At 48.3% G+C, this 18,149-nt stretch overlaps 1 protein-coding gene across 1 annotated transcript in view; it reads right to left on the reverse strand.

Moving 5' to 3' along the window:
* Positions 1 to 294: 294 nt before the first annotated feature.
* LOC311134471 (lysosomal-trafficking regulator-like) overlaps positions 295 to 18,149 on the reverse strand; it is a gene marked incomplete at both ends in the record, with an annotated part of 162,828 nt that continues 144,973 nt past the window's right edge. The window contains 9 exon segments of the mRNA XM_084168154.1: positions 295 to 447; positions 453 to 467; positions 4,473 to 4,653; positions 13,950 to 14,102; positions 14,316 to 14,841; positions 15,068 to 15,199; positions 15,365 to 15,563; positions 15,896 to 16,033; positions 17,284 to 17,433. Coding sequence (XP_084024280.1) covers positions 295 to 447; positions 453 to 467; positions 4,473 to 4,653; positions 13,950 to 14,102; positions 14,316 to 14,841; positions 15,068 to 15,199; positions 15,365 to 15,563; positions 15,896 to 16,033; positions 17,284 to 17,433 — 1,647 coding nt within the window.

Below are 18,149 nucleotides of genomic sequence, written 5' to 3' on the forward strand. Positions count from 1 at the left end.
AGGAAGACCTCAGCAGTCTAACCCTTACCCCTGACCTTTAACCCTAAACTCTGACCCCTAACCCTGTACTTACTCCTCCTCGAGGCCGACAGGTCGTCCAAACAGCATCTCCAGGAAGACCTCCAGCAGTCTAACCCTTACCCCTGACCTTTAACCCTAAACTCGACCCCTAACCCTGTACATACTCCTCCTCGAGGCCGACAGGTCGTCCAAACAGCATCTCCAGGAAGACCTCCAGCAGTCTAACCCTTACCCCTGACCTTTAACCCTAAACTCTGACCCCTAACCCTGTACTTACTCCTCCTCGAGGCCGACAGGTCGTCCAAACAGCATCTCCAGGAAGACCTCCAGCAAGCCCTGAGTCCCCTGGTGTAGGTACAGCTGATTGGCTAAGAGACTGAAGCCATGGTTCTTCAGGAACTTCTCCTTCTGCTCCTTAAACGCTCGCTGAAGTAGGCATCCAGGAGCTGAAGAGAGGAGAGAGAGGAGAGAGGAGAGAGGGAGAGAGGGAGAGAGGAGGAGAGAGGGAGAGAGAGGAGAGAGGAGAGAGGGGAGAGAGAGAGAGAGAGGAGAGAGGGAGAGGGAGAGAGAGGAGAGAGGGAGAGGGGGAGAGAGAGGAGAGAGAGGGAGAGGGGAGAGAGAGGAGAGAGGGGAGAGAGAGGGAGAGGGGAGAGAGAGGGATGGGGAGAGAGGAGAGAGGGGAGAGAGAGGGAGGGGGAGAGAGGGGAGAGAGAGGAGAGAGAGGGAGAGAGAGAGAGAGAGAGGAGAGAGGGGAGAGAGAGGGAGAGAGGGAGAGGGGAGAGAGAGGGGAGAGAGAGGGAGGGGGGAGAGAGGAGAGAGGGGAGAGAGAGGAGGGAGGGGGAGAGAGGGGAGAGAGAGGAGAGAGAGGAGAGAGAGGAGAGAGGGGAGAGAGAGGGAGGGGGGAGAGAGGAGAAAGGGGAGAGAGAGGGAGGGGGGAGAGAGGGGAGAGAGAGGAGAGAGAGGGAGAGAGAGAGAGAGAGAGAGAGAGAGAGAGAGAGAGAGAGAGAGAGAGAGAGAGAGAGAGGGGAGAGAGGAGAGAGAGAGAGAGAGAGAGAGATGAGAGGGGAGAGAGGAGAGAGAGGGAGAGAAGGAGAGAGGGAGAGAGGAGAGGGAGAGGGAGAGGAGATACAAGAGAGATGAGAGGGGAGAGAGGAGAGAGAGGGAGAGGGGAGAGAGGGGAGAGAGAGGAGATGGAGGGAGAGAGGAGAGAGAGGAGAGAGAGGGAGAGAGACAAGAGAGAGGAGAGAGAGGGAGAGAGACAAGAGAGAGGAGAGAGGAGAGAGAGAGAGAGAGAGAGAGGAGAGAGAGGGGAGAGAGAGAGAGAGAGAGATGAGAGAGGAGAGAGAGAGAGAGAGAGAGATGAGAGGGGAGAGAGGAGAGAGAGGGAGAGGGGAGAGAGGGGAGAGAGAGGAGATGGGAGGGAGAGAGGAGAGAGAGGAGAGAGAGGGAGAGAGACAAGAGAGAGGAGAGAGAGGGAGAGAGACAAGAGAGAGGAGAGAGGAGAGAGAGAGAGAGAGAGAGAGGAGAGAGAGGGGAGAGAGAGGAGAGAGGGGAGAGAGAGGAGAGAGAGAGAGAGAGATGAGAGAGAGAGAGATGGGAGAGGAGATACAGCAGGCTGATCAGATCTAACCTCCTGGAGCTACAGGGGAGAGAGGAGATACAGCAGGCTGATCAGATCTAACCTCCAGGAGCTACAGGGGAGAGAGGAGATACAGCAGGCTGATCAGATCTAACCTCCAGGAGCTACAGGGGAGAGAGGAGATACAGCAGGCTGATCAGATCTAACCTCCTGGAGCTACAGGGGAGAGAGGAGATACAGCAGGCTGATCAGATCTAACCTCCTGGAGCTATGGGGGAGAGAGGAGATACAGCAGGCTGATCAGATCTAACCTCCTGGAGCTACAGGGGAGAGAGGAGATACAGCAGGCTGATCAGATCTAACCTCCTGGAGCTACAGGGGAGAGAGGAGATACAGCAGGCTGATCAGATCTAACCTCCTGGAGCTACAGGGGAGAGAGGAGATACAGCAGGCTGATCAGATCTAACCTCCTGGAGCTACAGGGGAGAGAGGAGATACAGCAGGCTGATCAGATCTAACCTCCTGGAGCTACAGGGGAGAGAGGAGATACAGCAGGCTGATCAGATCTAACCTCCTGGAGCTACAGGGGAGAGAGGAGATACAGCAGGCTGATCAGATCTAACCTCCTGGAGCTACAGGGGAGAGAGGAGATACAGCAGGCTGATCAGATCTAACCTCCTGGAGCTACAGGGGAGAGAGGAGATACAGCAGGCTGATCAGATCTAACCTCCTGGAGCTACAGGGGAGAGAGGAGATACAGCAGGCTGATCAGATCTAACCTCCAGGAGCTACAGGGGAGAGAGGAGATACAGCAGGCTGATCAGATCTAACCTCCTGGAGCTACAGGGAGAGAGGAGATACAGCAGGCTGATCAGATCTAACCTCCAGGAGCTACAGGGGAGAGAGGAGATACAGCAGGCTGATCAGATCTAACCTCCTGGAGCTATGGGGGAGAGAGGAGATACAGCAGGCTGATCAGATCTAACCTCCTGGAGCTACAGGGGAGAGAGGAGATACAGCAGGCTGATCAGATCTAACCTCCTGGAGCTACAGGGGAGAGAGGAGATACAGCAGGCTGATCAGATCTAACCTCCTGGAGCTATGGGGAGAGAGGAGATACAGCAGGCTGATCAGATCTAACCTCCAGGAGCTACAGGGAGAGAGGAGATACAGCAGGCTCATCAGATCTAACCTCCTGGAGCTATGGGGGAGAGAGGAGATACAGCAGGCTGATCAGATCTAACCTCCTGGAGCTACAGGGGAGAGAGAGATACAGCAGGCTGATCAGATCTAACCTCCTGGAGCTACAGGGGAGAGAGGAGATACAGCAGGCTGATCAGATCTAACCTCCTGGAGCTACAGGGGAGAGAGGAGATACAGCAGGCTGATCAGATCTAACCTCCAGGAGCTACAGGGGAGAGAGGAGATACAGCAGGCTGATCAGATCTAACCTCCAGGAGCTACAGGGGAGAGAGGAGATACAGCAGGCTGATCAGATCTAACCTCCTGGAGCTACAGGGGAGAGAGGAGATACAGCAGGCTGATCAGATCTAACCTCCTGGAGCTACAGGGGAGAGAGGAGATACAGCAGGCTGATCAGATCTAACCTCCTGGAGCTACAGGGGAGAGAGGAGATACAGCAGGCTGATCAGATCTAACCTCCTGGAGCTACAGGGGAGAGAGGAGATACAGCAGGCTGATCAGATCTAACCTCCTGGAGCTACAGGGGAGAGAGGAGATACAGCAGGCTGATCAGATCTAACCTCCTGGAGCTACAGGGGAGAGAGGAGATACAGCAGGCTGATCAGATCTAACCTCCAGGAGCTACAGGGGAGAGAGGAGATACAGCAGGCTGATCAGATCTAACCTCCAGGAGCTACAGGGGAGAGAGGAGATACAGCAGGCTGATCAGATCTAACCTCCTGGAGCTACAGGGGAGAGAGGAGATACAGCAGGCTGATCAGATCTAACCTCCTGGAGCTACAGGGAGAGAGGAGATACAGCAGGCTGATCAGATCTAACCTCCAGGAGCTACAGGGGAGAGAGGAGATACAGCAGGCTGATCAGATCTAACCTCCTGGAGCTACAGGGGAGAGGAGATACAGCAGGCTGATCAGATCTAACCTCCAGGAGCTACAGGGGAGAGAGGAGATACAGCAGGCTGATCAGATCTAACCTCCTGGAGCTACAGGGGAGAGAGGAGATACAGCAGGCTGATCAGATCTAACCTCCTGGAGCTACAGGGGAGAGAGGAGATACAGCAGGCTGATCAGATCTAACCTCCAGGAGCTACAGGGGAGAGAGGAGATACAGCAGGCTGATCAGATCTAACCTCCTGGAGCTACAGGGGGAGAGAGGAGATACAGCAGGCTGATCAGATCTAACCTCCTGGAGCTACAGGGGAGAGAGGAGATACAGCAGGCTGATCAGATCTAACCTCCTGGAGCTATGGGGAGAGAGGAGATACAGCAGGCTGATCAGATCTAACCTCCTGGAGCTACAGGGGAGAGAGGAGATACAGCAGGCTGATCAGATCTAACCTCCTGGAGCTACAGGGGAGAGAGGAGATACAGCAGGCTGATCAGATCTAACCTCCAGGAGCTACAGGGGAGAGAGGAGATACAGCAGGCTGATCACATCTAACCTCCAGGAGCTACAGGAGAGTAGGCCAAGGAGGGAGACACAGCAGACATTAGGTCTAAAAGAACATCCCCTACTGTTGAAGGCTTGGCTGAGGTAGGTGTCTAGGAACTAGGACATAACTGTTAACAACATGTCTGAACCGTTTCGGCCTGCGCCTTCCTCGGTGTGTGTGTGTGTGTGTGTGTGTGTGTGTGTGTGTGTGTGTGTGTGTGCATACAAGAGCACTAACCTTCATAACCCCTTGCTGTATAAGGGGAGAGGAGTGGTTGACAAGGACGATGAGAGCTTCAGGTTGGATCAGTTTATCCATCACCTCCTCCAGCATCAGGTCCGGTAGCAGTAGCAGAACCCCTCTCAACAGGTCAAACAGACCATAGCATATCAACACCAGGCAGTCCTCTGTACTGGACCTGCAATAATATATTCAGAATATTACATCAGTTCTGGTAGCAGAACCCCTCTCAACAGGCAATGAATAGAATGTAGTGAAATACGGGTCAATTCAAGACGGTGCTACTAAGTTAATGTCTAAACCTGGTTTAGCCTATGTCATTATGAATCACATACAATGAATCATTAGATTGTTCTCTACAATTATACAACCTTAATATACTTGTCCTTGACAGTGCTGATGAAATAACGTAAGTTTGGTGTGACCGTTGCTAGTTCAGACCGCACCGCTCTTGGTTGTATCTCTTCCACATGTTTTGGCGTTGGGAGGTGGTAACATTTGGAGCCGTTTCCACGCTTTGGACCAATCAAAATCAACTTGATACCCTCGTCATTTTCACCTCCAGATCCGTGGCTTTCTTCTCCTAGTCAGTTGACGTTCAAAGTTAGTTAGCGCCGTTCTGCCCAGTGACAGAGTTCTATTGAGCAGTGCCCACTTTTGACCAATGGCATTCTATTCACTCTAATCATGCTAGATTCTCAGAGTAAATCGTCGGTAACTTTTGAACTACATACGGTAGAGACAGAGTTTGGACTATGCAATTCTCTATTGAATGAATATTTTCCTAAACATTTAATGGAATAATCATTTTATGGGTGAACGGCCAACATATTAACGCCAGCCAGTACTCTGGACCTGTAATCTGAATAATACTAAGGACCAATCTGATTGGAAACATCACTTGAACACGATTAGACTTTAAAAACCGCTTGATCACAATCAGATTTTTAACATTGCTAATATCGCTCATTAAGAACAGCCACTGCTTTGCAGCGAGTCTTAGGAGAAGTCTGTCCATAGTAAAGCGCTGCTCTGCCTTCTTAACGACACTATCAACAAGGCACGTCCTACAGGCCCTAGTTTTGTCGCACCTGGACTACTGGTCAGTCATGTGGTCCGGTGCCACAAAGAGGGACTTAGGAATAAGACATGCACCATACACACACGTGCACGTGGATATTGTATTGTAGATATATGGTAGTAGAGTAGTGCCCTAAGGGAACACACTTAATGTGTTGTGAAAAGTGACGTGAAATGTAATGTAATATATTTTTTTGTATATACAGTGCCTTCGGAAAGTACTCAGACCCCTTCCCTTTTTCCACATTTTGTTACGTTACAGCCTTATTCTAACATTGATTAAATAAAACATTTTCCCTCAATCTACAAAAAATACCCCATAATGACTAAGAGAAAACAGGTTTTAACAATTCTTTGCTAGACCCACAGAAATACCTTATTTACATAAGTATTCAGACCCTTTGATATGAGACTCGAAATTGAGCTCAGGTGCATCCTGTTTCCATTGATCATCCTTGAGATGTTTCTACAATGATTGAAGTCCACCTGTGGTAAATTCAATTGATTGGACATGATTTGGAAAGGCACACACTTGTCTATATAAGGTCCCACAATTGACAGTGCATGTCAGAGCAAAAACCAAGCCATGAGGTCGAAGGAATAGTCCATAGAGCTCCGAGACAGGATTGTGTCAAGGCACAGATCTGGGGAAGGGTACCAGAAAAATTCTGCAGCATTGAAGGTCCCCAAGAACAAAGTGGCCTCCATCCTTCTTAAATGGAAGAAGTTTGGAACCACCAAGACTCTTCCTAGAGCTGGCCAGGATCGAGGGAAAGATGAACGGAGCAAAGTACAGAGAGATCCTTGATGAGGACCTCAGACTAGGGCGAAGGTTCACCTTCCGACAGGACAACGACCCTAAGCACACAGCCAAGACAATGCAGGAGTGGCTTCGGGACAAGTCTCTGAATGTCCTTGAGTGGCCCAGCCAGAGCCCTGACTTGAACCCAATCGAACATCTCTGGAGAGACCTGAAAATAGCTGTGCAGTGATGCTCCCCATCTAACCTGACAGAGCTTGAGAGGATCTGCAGAGAATGGGAGAAACTCCCCAAATACAGGTGTGCCAAGCTTGTAGCGTCATACCCAAGAAGACTCGAGGCTGTAATCGCTGCCAAAGGTGCTTCAACAAAGTACTGAGTAAATGGTCTGAATACTTATGTAAATATGATATTTCCGTTTTTAATTTTTTATAGATTTGCACAAAAAAAGTAAAATCTGTTTTTGCTTTGTCATTATGGGGTATTGTGTGTAGATTGATGAGCAACAGGTTAGGGTTAGGGTTTTTTATTTAATCCATTTTAGATTAAGGCTGTAAAGTAACAAAATGTGGAAAAAGTCAAGGGGTCTGAATACTTTCCGAAAGCACAGTAACTACCTTAATGTTGCTGGATCAAATCAAATGTTATTTGTCACATGCGCCGAATACAACAGGTGTAGACCTTACAGTGAAATGCTTACTTACAAGTCCTTAACCAACAATGCAGTTTTAAGGAAAATAAGTGTTAAGAAAAAGATTTACTAAATAAACAATAAAAGAGCAACAATAAAATAACAGTAGGGAGGCTTTATACAGGGGGTACCGGTACAGAGTTAATGTGTAATAACAGTAGGGAGGCTATATACAGGGGGTACCGGTACAGAGTCAATGGGAAATAACAGTAGGGAGGCTATATACAGGGGGTGCCGGTACAGATTCAATGGGAAATAACAGTAGGGAGGCTATATACAGGGGGTACCGGTACAGAGTCAATGTGAAATAACAGTAGGGAGGCTATATACAGGGGGTACCGGTACAGAGTCAATGGGAAATAACAGTAGAGAGGCTATATACAGGGGGTACCGGTACAGAGTCAATGTGAAATAACAGTAGGGAGGCTATATATACAGGGGGGTACCGGTACAGAGTCAATGGGAAATAACAGTAGAGAGGCTATATACAGGGGGTGCCGGTACAGAGTCAATGTGCGGGGGCACAGGTTAGTCAAGGTAATTGAGGTAATATGTACATGTGGGTAGAGTTAAAGTGACTATGCATAAATAATAGATATATACTGTGGAGGCTTTTCATCATTATTATTATTATAAATTTTTTATATAAAAACCTTTTTTTGCTTTGTCATTATGGGGTATTGTGTGTAGATTGATGAGGGGAAAAAAACAATTGAATCCATTTTAGAGTAAGGCTGTAACGTAGCTGTTCAGGAGTCTGATGGCTTGGGGGTAGAAGCTGTTAAGGAGCCTTTTGGACCTAGACTTGGCGCTCCGGTACCACTTGCCGTGCCGTTGCAGAGAGAACAGTCTATGACTAGGGTGTTTCAAGCAGACCACCATAGTCCCTGTGCCCAAGAACACTAAGGTAACCTGCCTAAATGACTACCGACCCGTAGCACTCACATCTGTAGCCATGAAGTGCTTTGAAAGGCTGGTCATCACAGCCTTATGCAACCCCCCAATATCATATCCTTTCATAAGAGGTCTGCAGATGAAAGCAGAGAGACACTGGCTAGGTCGGGTTAGCTCTCCTACGCACACAGAAGACACACAGATGAGGACTGAACAGAGAGAGAGGAGAGAGAAAGCGAGAGAGAGCAAAAAAGAGAGAAAGAAAGAGTGAGATGTGGATGAAATGGCTAATTAACTGATCCACCTCATTACAGGGGGAGTGTAATATTGGACTTTATTAAAGACAGCTTGATGACACAGCTGAGATGAGACAGTAAATATAGCCATAGATAAAGTGGAGGGAGTGATTCTGTCAATTCAACAGAAACTAATCTCCACAGACGTTATAATGGCGCCGGAGGAGATTGGCTGCCGTTTTACGGGCTCCTAACCAATTGTGTTATTGTGTGTTTTTTCACATTATTTGTAACTTATTTTGTACATAATGTTTTTGCCACCGTCTCTTATGACCAAAAAGAGATTCTGGATATCATGACAGCGATTACTCACCTCGTACTGGACAAAGATTTTTTCTGCAACGAGTCGGACGCGAAGGATTTACTTCAGACACCCAACAAGGCCCAAATCCCTGTCATTCGCAGGAGAAAGAGACGGAGGTATCGAGGACATAGGTCGGGGTGCCTTGTAAGGATCTGACGGCGAGTGGGTAATCTGCCTCTAACCATCAGTCCTATTAGCCAACGTACAATCATTAGATAACAAAATAGACTAACTAAGATCACGTTACGGTTATCCTACCAACGGGACATTAAAAACTGTAATATCTTATGTTTCACAGAGTCGTGGCTGAACGACGACATGGACAACATACAGCTAGCGGGATATACGCTACATCGGCAAGATATAACGGCCTCCGGTAAGACAAGGGGTGGCGGTCTGTGTCTATTAGTCAATAACAGCTGGTGCGTGATCTCAAATATTAAGGAAGTCTCGAGGCTTTGTTCGCCTGAGGTAGAGTATCTCATGATAAGCTGTAGACCCACTATATACCAAAGGAGTTTTCATCTATATTCTTCATAGCTGTCTATTTACCACCACAAACTGATCCTGGCACTAAAACCGCACTCAATGAGCTGTATACGGCCATAAGTAAACAGGAAAACGCTCATCCAGAGGCAGCGCTCCTAGTGGCCGGGACTTTAATGCAGGCAAACTTAAATCCGTTTGACCTAATTTCTACCAGCATGTTAAATGTGCAACCAGAGGGAAAAAAACTCTAGACGACCTTTACTCCACACACAGAGACGCGTACAAAGCTCTCCCTCGCCCTCCATTTGGCAAATCTGACCATAACTCTATCCTCCTGATTCCTGCTTCTAAGCAAAAACTAAAGCAGGAAGCACCAGTGACTCGGTTAATAACGAAGTGGTCAGATGACGCAGATGCTAAGCTACAGGACTGTTTTGCTAGCACAGACTGGAATATGTTCAGAGATTCTTCCGATAGCATTGAGGAGTACACCACATCAGTCACTGGCTTCATCAATAAGTGCATCGATGACGTCGTCCCCACAGTGACCGTATGTACATACCCCAACCAGAAGCCATGGATTACAGGCAACATCCGCACTGAGCTAAAGGGTAGAGCTGCCGCTTTCAAGGAGCGGGACTCTAACCCGGACACTTATAAGAAATCCTGCTATGCCCTCCGACAAACCATCAAACAGGCAAAGAGTCAATACAGGACTAAGATTGAATCGTACTACACCGGCTCTGACGCTCGTCGGATGTGGCAGGGCTTGAAAACTATTACAGACTACAAAGGGAAGCACAGCCGCGAGCTGCCCAGTGACACAAGACTTCCAGACGAGCTAAACCACTTATATGCTTGCTTCGAGGCAAGCAACACTGAATCATGCATGAGAGCACCAGCTGTTCCGGACGACTTTGTGATCACGCTCTCCGTAGCCGATGTGAGTAAGACCCTTAAACAGGTCAACATTCACAAGGCCGCAGGGCCAGACGGATTACCAGGACGTGTACTCCGAGCATGCGCTGACCAACTGGCAAGTGTCTTCACTGACATTTTCAACCTCTCCCTGTCTGAGTCTGTAATACCAACATGTTTCAAGCAGACCACCATAGTCCCTGTGCCCAAGAACACTAAGGTAACCTGTCTAAATGACTACCGACCCGTAGAACTCACATCTGTAGCCATATAGTGGTTTGAAAGGCTGGTCATGGCTCACATCAACACCATTATCCCAGAAACACTAGACCCACTCCAATTTGCATACCGCCCCAACAGATCCACAGATGATGCAATCTCTATTGTACTCCACACTGCCCTTTCCCACCTGGACAAAAGGAACACCTACGTGAGAATGCTATTCATTGACTACAGCTCAGCGTTCAACACCATAGTGCCCTCAAAGCTCATCACTAAGCTAAGGATCCTGGGACTAAACACCTCTGCAACTGGATCCTGGACTTCCTGACGGGCCGCCCCCAGGTGGTAAGGGTAGGTAACAACACATCTGCCACGCTGATCCTCAACACGGGGGCCCCTCAGGGGTGCGTGCTCAGTCCCCTCCTGTACTCCCTGTTCACCCATGACTGCATGGCCAGGCACGACTCCAACACCATCATTAAGTTTGCCGACTACACAACGGTGGTAGGCCTGATCACCGACAATGATGAAACAGCCTATAGGGAGGAGGTCAGAGACCTGGCAGTGTGGTGCCCGGACAACAACCTCACCCTCAACGTGAGCAAGACAAAGGAGATGATTGTGGACTACAGGAAAAAGAAGTGGACAGAGCACGCCCCCATTCTCATCGACAGGGCTGTAGTGGAGCAGGTTGAGAGCTTCAGGTTCCTTGGTGTCCATATCACCAACGAACTATCATGGTCCAAACACACCAAGACAGTCGTGAAGAGGGCATGACAAAACCTATTCCCCCTCAGGAGACTGAAAAGATTTGGCATGGGTCCTCAGATCCTCAAAAAGTTCTACAGCTGCACCATTGAGAAAATCCTGACTGGTTGCATCACTGCCTGGTATGGCAACTGCTCGGCCTCAGAGCGCAAGGCACTACAGAGGGTAGTGCGTACGGCCCAGTACATCAATGGGGCCAAGCTTCCTGCCATCCAGGACCTCTATACCAGGCGGTGTCAGAGGAAGGCCCTCAAAATTGTCAAAGACTCCAGCCACCCTAGTCATAGACTGTTCTCTCTGCTACCGCACGGCAAGCGGTACCGGAGTGCCAAGTCTAGGTCCAAAAGACTTCTCAACAGCTTCTACACCCAAGCCATAAGACTCCTGGACAGCTAATCAAATGGCTACCTGGACTATTTGCATTCTCACTGTCTAGCTTTTATTTTTGAGATTGTTGGTTCACAAAGACGGGATTGTAAAAAAGTATACACTCCGTGTACTAAACATAAAGAACGTGCTGTTTCCATGACAGAGACCAGCGGTCACAACCTTTTCTGAGTCAGAATGCAAGCCGAAATCTACTGCTCAGATGATCTACTGCTCAGATGATCTACTGCTCAGATGATCTACTGCTCAGATGATCTACTGCTCAGATGATCTACTGCTCAGATGATCTACTGCTCAGATGATCTACTGCTCAGATTATCTACTGCTCAGATGATCTACTGCTCAGATGATCTACTGCTCAGATGATCTACTGCTCAGATGATCTACTGCTCAGATGATCTACTGCTCAGATTATCTACTGCTCAGATTATCTACTGCTCAGATTATTTTTAAACATGACTTTAAAAACGTGCAACAATTAAAACCAGTTCTGTAGTAATGAGGTTTTTGCAATAGACTATAGGTCCAATACATTATCACTGCATATTGGCTATGATTGAATTGCCCTGCCAATGTTCTTCTCAGACCATTTTGAAATTATAATCACACTGGTAATAGATAATTTGTTGTATTACTTGTGAGGCACAGCTGAGTGAGCGTAACCATTTGTATTTTATTTTACTGGACTGATAGACAGTGGTGGAAAAAGGACCCAATTTTCATACTTGAGTAAAAGTAAAAGATACCTTCACAGAAAATGACTCAAGTAAAAGTGAAAGTCACCCAGTAAAATACTACTTGAGTCTAAAAGTTTTTGGTTTGAAATATCACAAGTATTAAGCAAAGCAGATGGCACCGTTTTCTTGTTTTTAACACGTCAAGGAACAGACAAGAGGACTATGATGACTAGATAGTAGCTGTCTAATGATTCAAATTGCTGTTGTATCACTAACATGGTGCTTGACCTGGGTCAGTGAAGGATAGTGACAGTGCTTGACCTGGGTCAGTGGAGGATAGTGACAGTGCTTGACCTGGGTCAGTGGAGGATAGTGACAGTGCTTGACCTGGGTCAGTGGAGGATAGTGACAGTGCTTGACCTGGGTCAGTGGAGGATAGTGACAGTGCTTGACCTGGGTCAGTGGAGGATAGTGACAGTGCTTGACCTGGGTCAGTGAAGGATAGTGACAGTGCTTGACCTGGGTCAGTGGAGGATAGTGACAGTGCTTGACCTGGGTCAGTGGAGGATAGTGACAGTGCTTGACCTGGGTCAGTGAAGGATAGTGACAGTGCTTGACCTGGGTCAGTGAAGGATAGTGACAGTGCTTGACCTGGGTCAGTGGAGGATAGTGACAGTGCTTGACCTGGGTCAGTGAAGGATAGTGACAGTGCTTGACCTGGGTCAGTGGAGGATAGTGACAGTGCTTGACCTGGGTCAGTGGAGGATAGTGACAGTGCTTGACCTGGGTCAGTGGAGGATAGTGACAGTGCTTGACCTGGGTCAGTGAAGGATAGTGACAGTGCTTGACCTGGGTCAGTGGAGGATAGTGACAGTGCTTGACCTGGGTCAGTGGAGGATAGTGACAGTGCTTGACCTGGGTCAGTGGAGGATAGTGACAGTGCTGAAAGGCTTCTGATCGGCCACAACATCATTAATCCAGTGAATCTAAGAGTGAGCGGAGAGGGTTGGGTGGAATCCAGATGTTCACACTGTTTCTGTAGCATGCTGGGGTATACAGTATTACCAAATGTACTATGGTCGCTATATATATACTTTTTAGGCAACAGGGATCTTGATCCAGGAGGGGGTTGAATGTCTCTGCTGTAACCAAGAAGATTGATCTTGACATCTAGCCACTTAGCAAACCCAATGCACAGCTGACACATCTTAGATCCTCTGTAGCTCAATTGACTGACACATGACTGTAAGTCGCTTTGGATAAAAGCGTCTGCTAAATGGCATATTAATTAATTAATTATTAATAGATGACACATCTTAGATGTCTTATATTTATATTTTAACTTATAGTTCGTTATAAAGCAGCGGTGTATCACACATCCCCGCAAATGGTATTGAAAATAATACCGTCGGTATTTCAAAATACCCCGGCATACGGTATATCACCCAGGCCTAGAGAATTGTAACAGTTTTCATATGGTTGGTGCGTTGCTCTAACTGCCAACACAATAACAGGTGGAGTGGGTCGTCTGTATTGGAGCATGAGATTATACAGGTGGAGTGGGTCGTCTGTATGGGAGCATGAGATTATACAGGTGGAGTGGGTCGTCTGTATGGGAGCATGAGATTATACAGGTGGAGTGGGTCGTCTGTATTGGAGCATGAGATTATACAGGTGGAGTGGGTCGTCTGTATTGGAGCATGAGATTATACAGGTGGAGTGGGTCGTCTGTATTGGAGCATGAGATTATACAGGTGGAGTGGGTCGTCTGTATTGGAGCATGAGATTATACAGGTGGAGTGGGTCGTCTGTATTGGAGCATGAGATTATACAGGTGGAGTGGGTCGTCTGTATTGGAGCATGAGATTATACAGGTGGAGTGGGTCGTCTGTATTGGAGCATGAGATTATACAGGTGGAGTGGGTCGTCTGTATTGGAGCATGAGATTATACAGGTGGAGTGAATGTGTTTTCTATAGAGTAGTGTACCTGTCGTTACTGGAGTCTTTGCTGTAGGCCCTCTCGTATCCAGGGGAGTAGGTGTAGCTCTCCCAGTCCTCTGGTAGCGTCCCACGGTCGGCCACACTGGGCCAGCGACTGAGGGCCAGGCTCCCATTCTGGGCAGGGAAAGCCAAGCCAAGGCTGGATGAATAAACAAAGGAATTCATTGTATTAGACATATTTAAAAAGGTAGAGTCAGCGATGCACAAAGTAAACAGCAATTTCAGGTCAATTTCTGCCACAATTATGACCGTTGAAGAACGAGGCTAATCTTCTCCGCTGGTTTGGTCCCTATGGGCCCAAGTCAAAAGTAGTGCACTTCATACAGGAAAAGGGTGCCATTTGGAACGTCACCTGGCTAGGTTAGAGGAGCTCCTCTGGAACGATGGGATCCCCTTCAGACTGTCTGGCCTCTGTGGCACCTCATCGCTCGCCCAATCAAAACGGTCCTCAGATTCGGCCCCGCCCACGCTGCCCTCTGCCAGACTATCCACCTCCCCCCTCTCCTCCTCCTCCTCCTCCTCCTCCTCCTCCTCCCCATCTACCTCCCCCCTCCCCTCCACCTCCTCGATGCTGATGGACGGGGTACGTGGCGCCTCTCCCACCTCTCGGGAGTCACAGATGGTTTTCGCCGACTCACAGCTAGACAGGAGCTGCTCCTCCCCCCCACCTCCTCCTCCTCCTCTCTTAAGAGTCTCTGTGCTTCCCAGGGTCACCCCCACTCCCTCCTGGCCCTCCCTGGGGCTCCCAGCCCCTCCATCCCCCAACCCGTGGCCAAGACAGGGCTTGAACAGTGGGGAGGAGTACGGCGAGGGGGCCAGGTTGGGGGACTGCTCGTCCCCTCCGTATTCAGGGGATGGAGGCTGAAGGTGGATGGTACCTTCAGAGGGAAACAGATGATCTAAATATAAATCTGCACACTCGCATGCTGCTCCCAACATGTTTAACAGGAAAGGGAAAAGGTCTTGGTCAGGACAAAGTAATAACCGAGAGCAGAAGAATATGAATATTTGCTTCCTGGCAGAAATGAGTGGACATGTGTTCTGCACCAATGGAGAGTGAGAAACACGTCACTGCGTGAAGACAAAAATAATGATTCTAGGTACCTTCAGGAAGAGGCCCCTCAGTACAGACGGCCGGGGAGAGAGAGACCACTGAGCTACCAGCTGACTTCCATCCACTGTTGATATGTCTCATATACATTATGGACTGGACCTTCTCCTGGTACAGCTTACCATCTACAGGACAACAGATTTATACTGTCAGTGGTGTTAAGTCCTTTCAGTAAAAACAGACACCTTGGTAGAAAATCACTACTGAAAGTACAAGTCACCCATTAAAATACATGAGTTTTACTTAATTCATTCATTCATTTAACCAGGAAGTGTGTGTAAATAACCCACCTATGTGCAGTGAGAAGTAGAAGCTTGTAGGCGTATGACAGACGTAGGTGTTAGTGGGCGGGTGCACTGCGAGGAGGAAGTTGTAGACCAATCGGAGGAGGTCTAGATCCGGAGGGGAACCCAACACTTCCTGGATGATCTTAACGAATGACAGACACACTTCCTGTGGGATGGAGGTCAGGTGGTCGTCCTGGTGCTCCTGAGGACAAACGCATGATAAGAAGCTCTGATAGTCAAGACGTTTGATCGAGAGGCCAGAGCAACGTGCAGTCCTTTAATTACATTTCAGTAATTTAGCAGACACTCTTACCCAAAGCCACTTACAGTAGTGAGTGCATACATATGTACTTTTTTCGTATTGGTCCCCCGTGGGAATCGAACCCACAACCCTGGCGTTGCAAGGGGACTACTGGGGCATGATAACTCAGGCTATTTCTCTGGTTCCCTAGGCAGAGTTTTGAAAGGTCTTGGGACCATGATTTGAGTTTTTAAATGCACCTTTAGTTTATTCAGAACGGATCAGGATCTCACCTGTAGTACCTGGCAGGTGAGCAGGAAGCGGTGGACCACCTGGGCTTTGAGAAACTGTCTGATGTTGAATACCTGCTGGGGGTGGTGTACCCTGATGAGGATCTCTAACGCTCCCAGGAGAGTCACCCAGACGCCACCCTGTTAGAGACACATAAAATATAGTTAATACACAGCTACTGTAACCCTGACCCTGACCCTAACCCTGACCCTAACCCTGACCTAACCCTGACCCTTAGCCTAACCCTGACCTAACCCTAACCCTGACCCTAACCTAACCCTGACCCTGACCTAACCCTTACCCTGACCCTAACCCTGACCTAACCCTAACCCTGACCTAACCCTGACCTAACCCTGACCCAACCTAACCCTAACCCTAATCTAACCCTATTTCCTGACACTGACCTAACCCTAACCCTGACAAAACCCTAACCTAACCCTGACCTAACCTTGACCCTAACCCTGACCCTAATCCTGACCCTAACCTAACCTAACCCTGATCTAACCCTAACCTAACCCTGACCTAACCTTGACCCTAACCCTGACCTAACCCTGACCCTAACCCTGACCCAACCTAACCCTAAACTTGACCCTAATCTAACCCTATTTCCTGACCCTGACCGAACCTTGACCTTAACCCTGACCCTAACCCTGACCTAACCCTAACCTAACCCTGACCTAACCCTGACCCAACCTAACCTTAACCCTAATCTAACCCTATTTCCTGACCCTGACCTAACCTTGACCTTAACCTAACCCTAACCCTGACCTAACCCTGACCCAACCTAACCTTAACCCTAATCTAACCCTATTTCCTGACCCTGACCTAACCTTGACCTTAACCCTGATGGAGATCTCCCATAGACCTGACTGATAAAGACGTGGTAAAGAACAGCGAGGCCCACACGCTGTTTTATACTCTCAGTTCACCACTTTATTGACAACGTTTCAATCCAAAACGGATCTTCGTCTGACGATGATCCAACGTTGTCAATAAAGCGTTGGCCTTGCTGTTCTTTATTAGCCCAGCACCCATGTTTATAAGGATGTGCGTATGACCACAAACTCTTCTAAAAGACACAGTTAAAACACCCAGTTTTATAAATATAAATACATTGTGTTTCAATGGGATTGGTAAATCCTACCTGCAGTATTTCAAAATATCCTGGTATACAGTATTACCAAATACCTTCCCATGCATCCCCTTCAGACTGTCTGGCCTCTGTGGCACCTCATCGCTCGCCCAATCAAAATGGTCCTCCCATTGTTAGATATTACTTGTTAGATATTACTGCACTGTCGGAGCTAGAAGCGCAAGCATTTCGCTACACCCGCAATAACATCTGCTAAACACATGTATGTGACAAATACAATTTGATCACATAGTTTACCTGAGCCTTGGCCCAGATCTTCCAGTCCAGCAGAACCTCAGACAGTAGCTTGATGTCCTGGACCACGGCTGTAGACTCTGTGTCCAGCTGGAACTGACCATCTTCCCCTAGAGTCAGGATAGGACTGCTACAGCTCCCATCTAACAGGGTCTAGAGACAGAGAGAGAGAGAGACAGAGAGAGGGAGGGAGACAGAGAGAGAGAGAGAGAGAGAGAGAGAGAGAGAGAGAGAGAGAGAGAGAGAGAGAGAGAGAGAGAGAGACACAGAGAGAGACAGAGAGAGAGACAGAGAGAGAGAGAGAGAGAGACAGACAGAGAGAGAGACAGAGAGAGAGACAGAGAGAGAGAGAGAGAGAGAGAGAGAGAGAGAGAGCGAGAGAGAGAGCGAGACAGAGAGAGAGAGACAGAGAGAGAGAGACAGAGACAGAGAGAGACAGAGACAGAGACAGAGACAGAGAGAGAGAGAGACAGAGAGAGAGAGAGACAGAGAGAGAGAGAGACAGAGAGACAGAGAGACAGAGAGACAGAGACAGAGAGAGACAGAGAGACAAAGAGACAGAGACAGAGAGAGAGAGAGAGAGAGAGAGAGAGACAGAGAGAGAGATTGGCATGGTCAGGATAGGACTGCTACAGCTCCCATCTAAGATGACTTAGTGTGTGTGCCAACCTTCCCAGTGTTTTACAGTAACCACAACCTAGATGACTTAGTATGTGTGCCAACCTTCCCAGTGTTTTACAGTAACCACAACCTAGATGACTTAGTATGTGTGCCAACCTTCCCAGTGTTTTACAGTAACCACAAAAATAGAAAACACATGAAACATACAAGATACAAGGGCCAAGGGCCAAGATACAAGGGCCAAGGGC

The sequence above is a fragment of the Coregonus lavaretus genome (genome assembly GCF_964263955.1).
Source record: "Coregonus lavaretus genome assembly, chromosome: 1".
In the NCBI taxonomy this organism is placed as follows: domain Eukaryota; kingdom Metazoa; phylum Chordata; class Actinopteri; order Salmoniformes; family Salmonidae; genus Coregonus; species Coregonus lavaretus.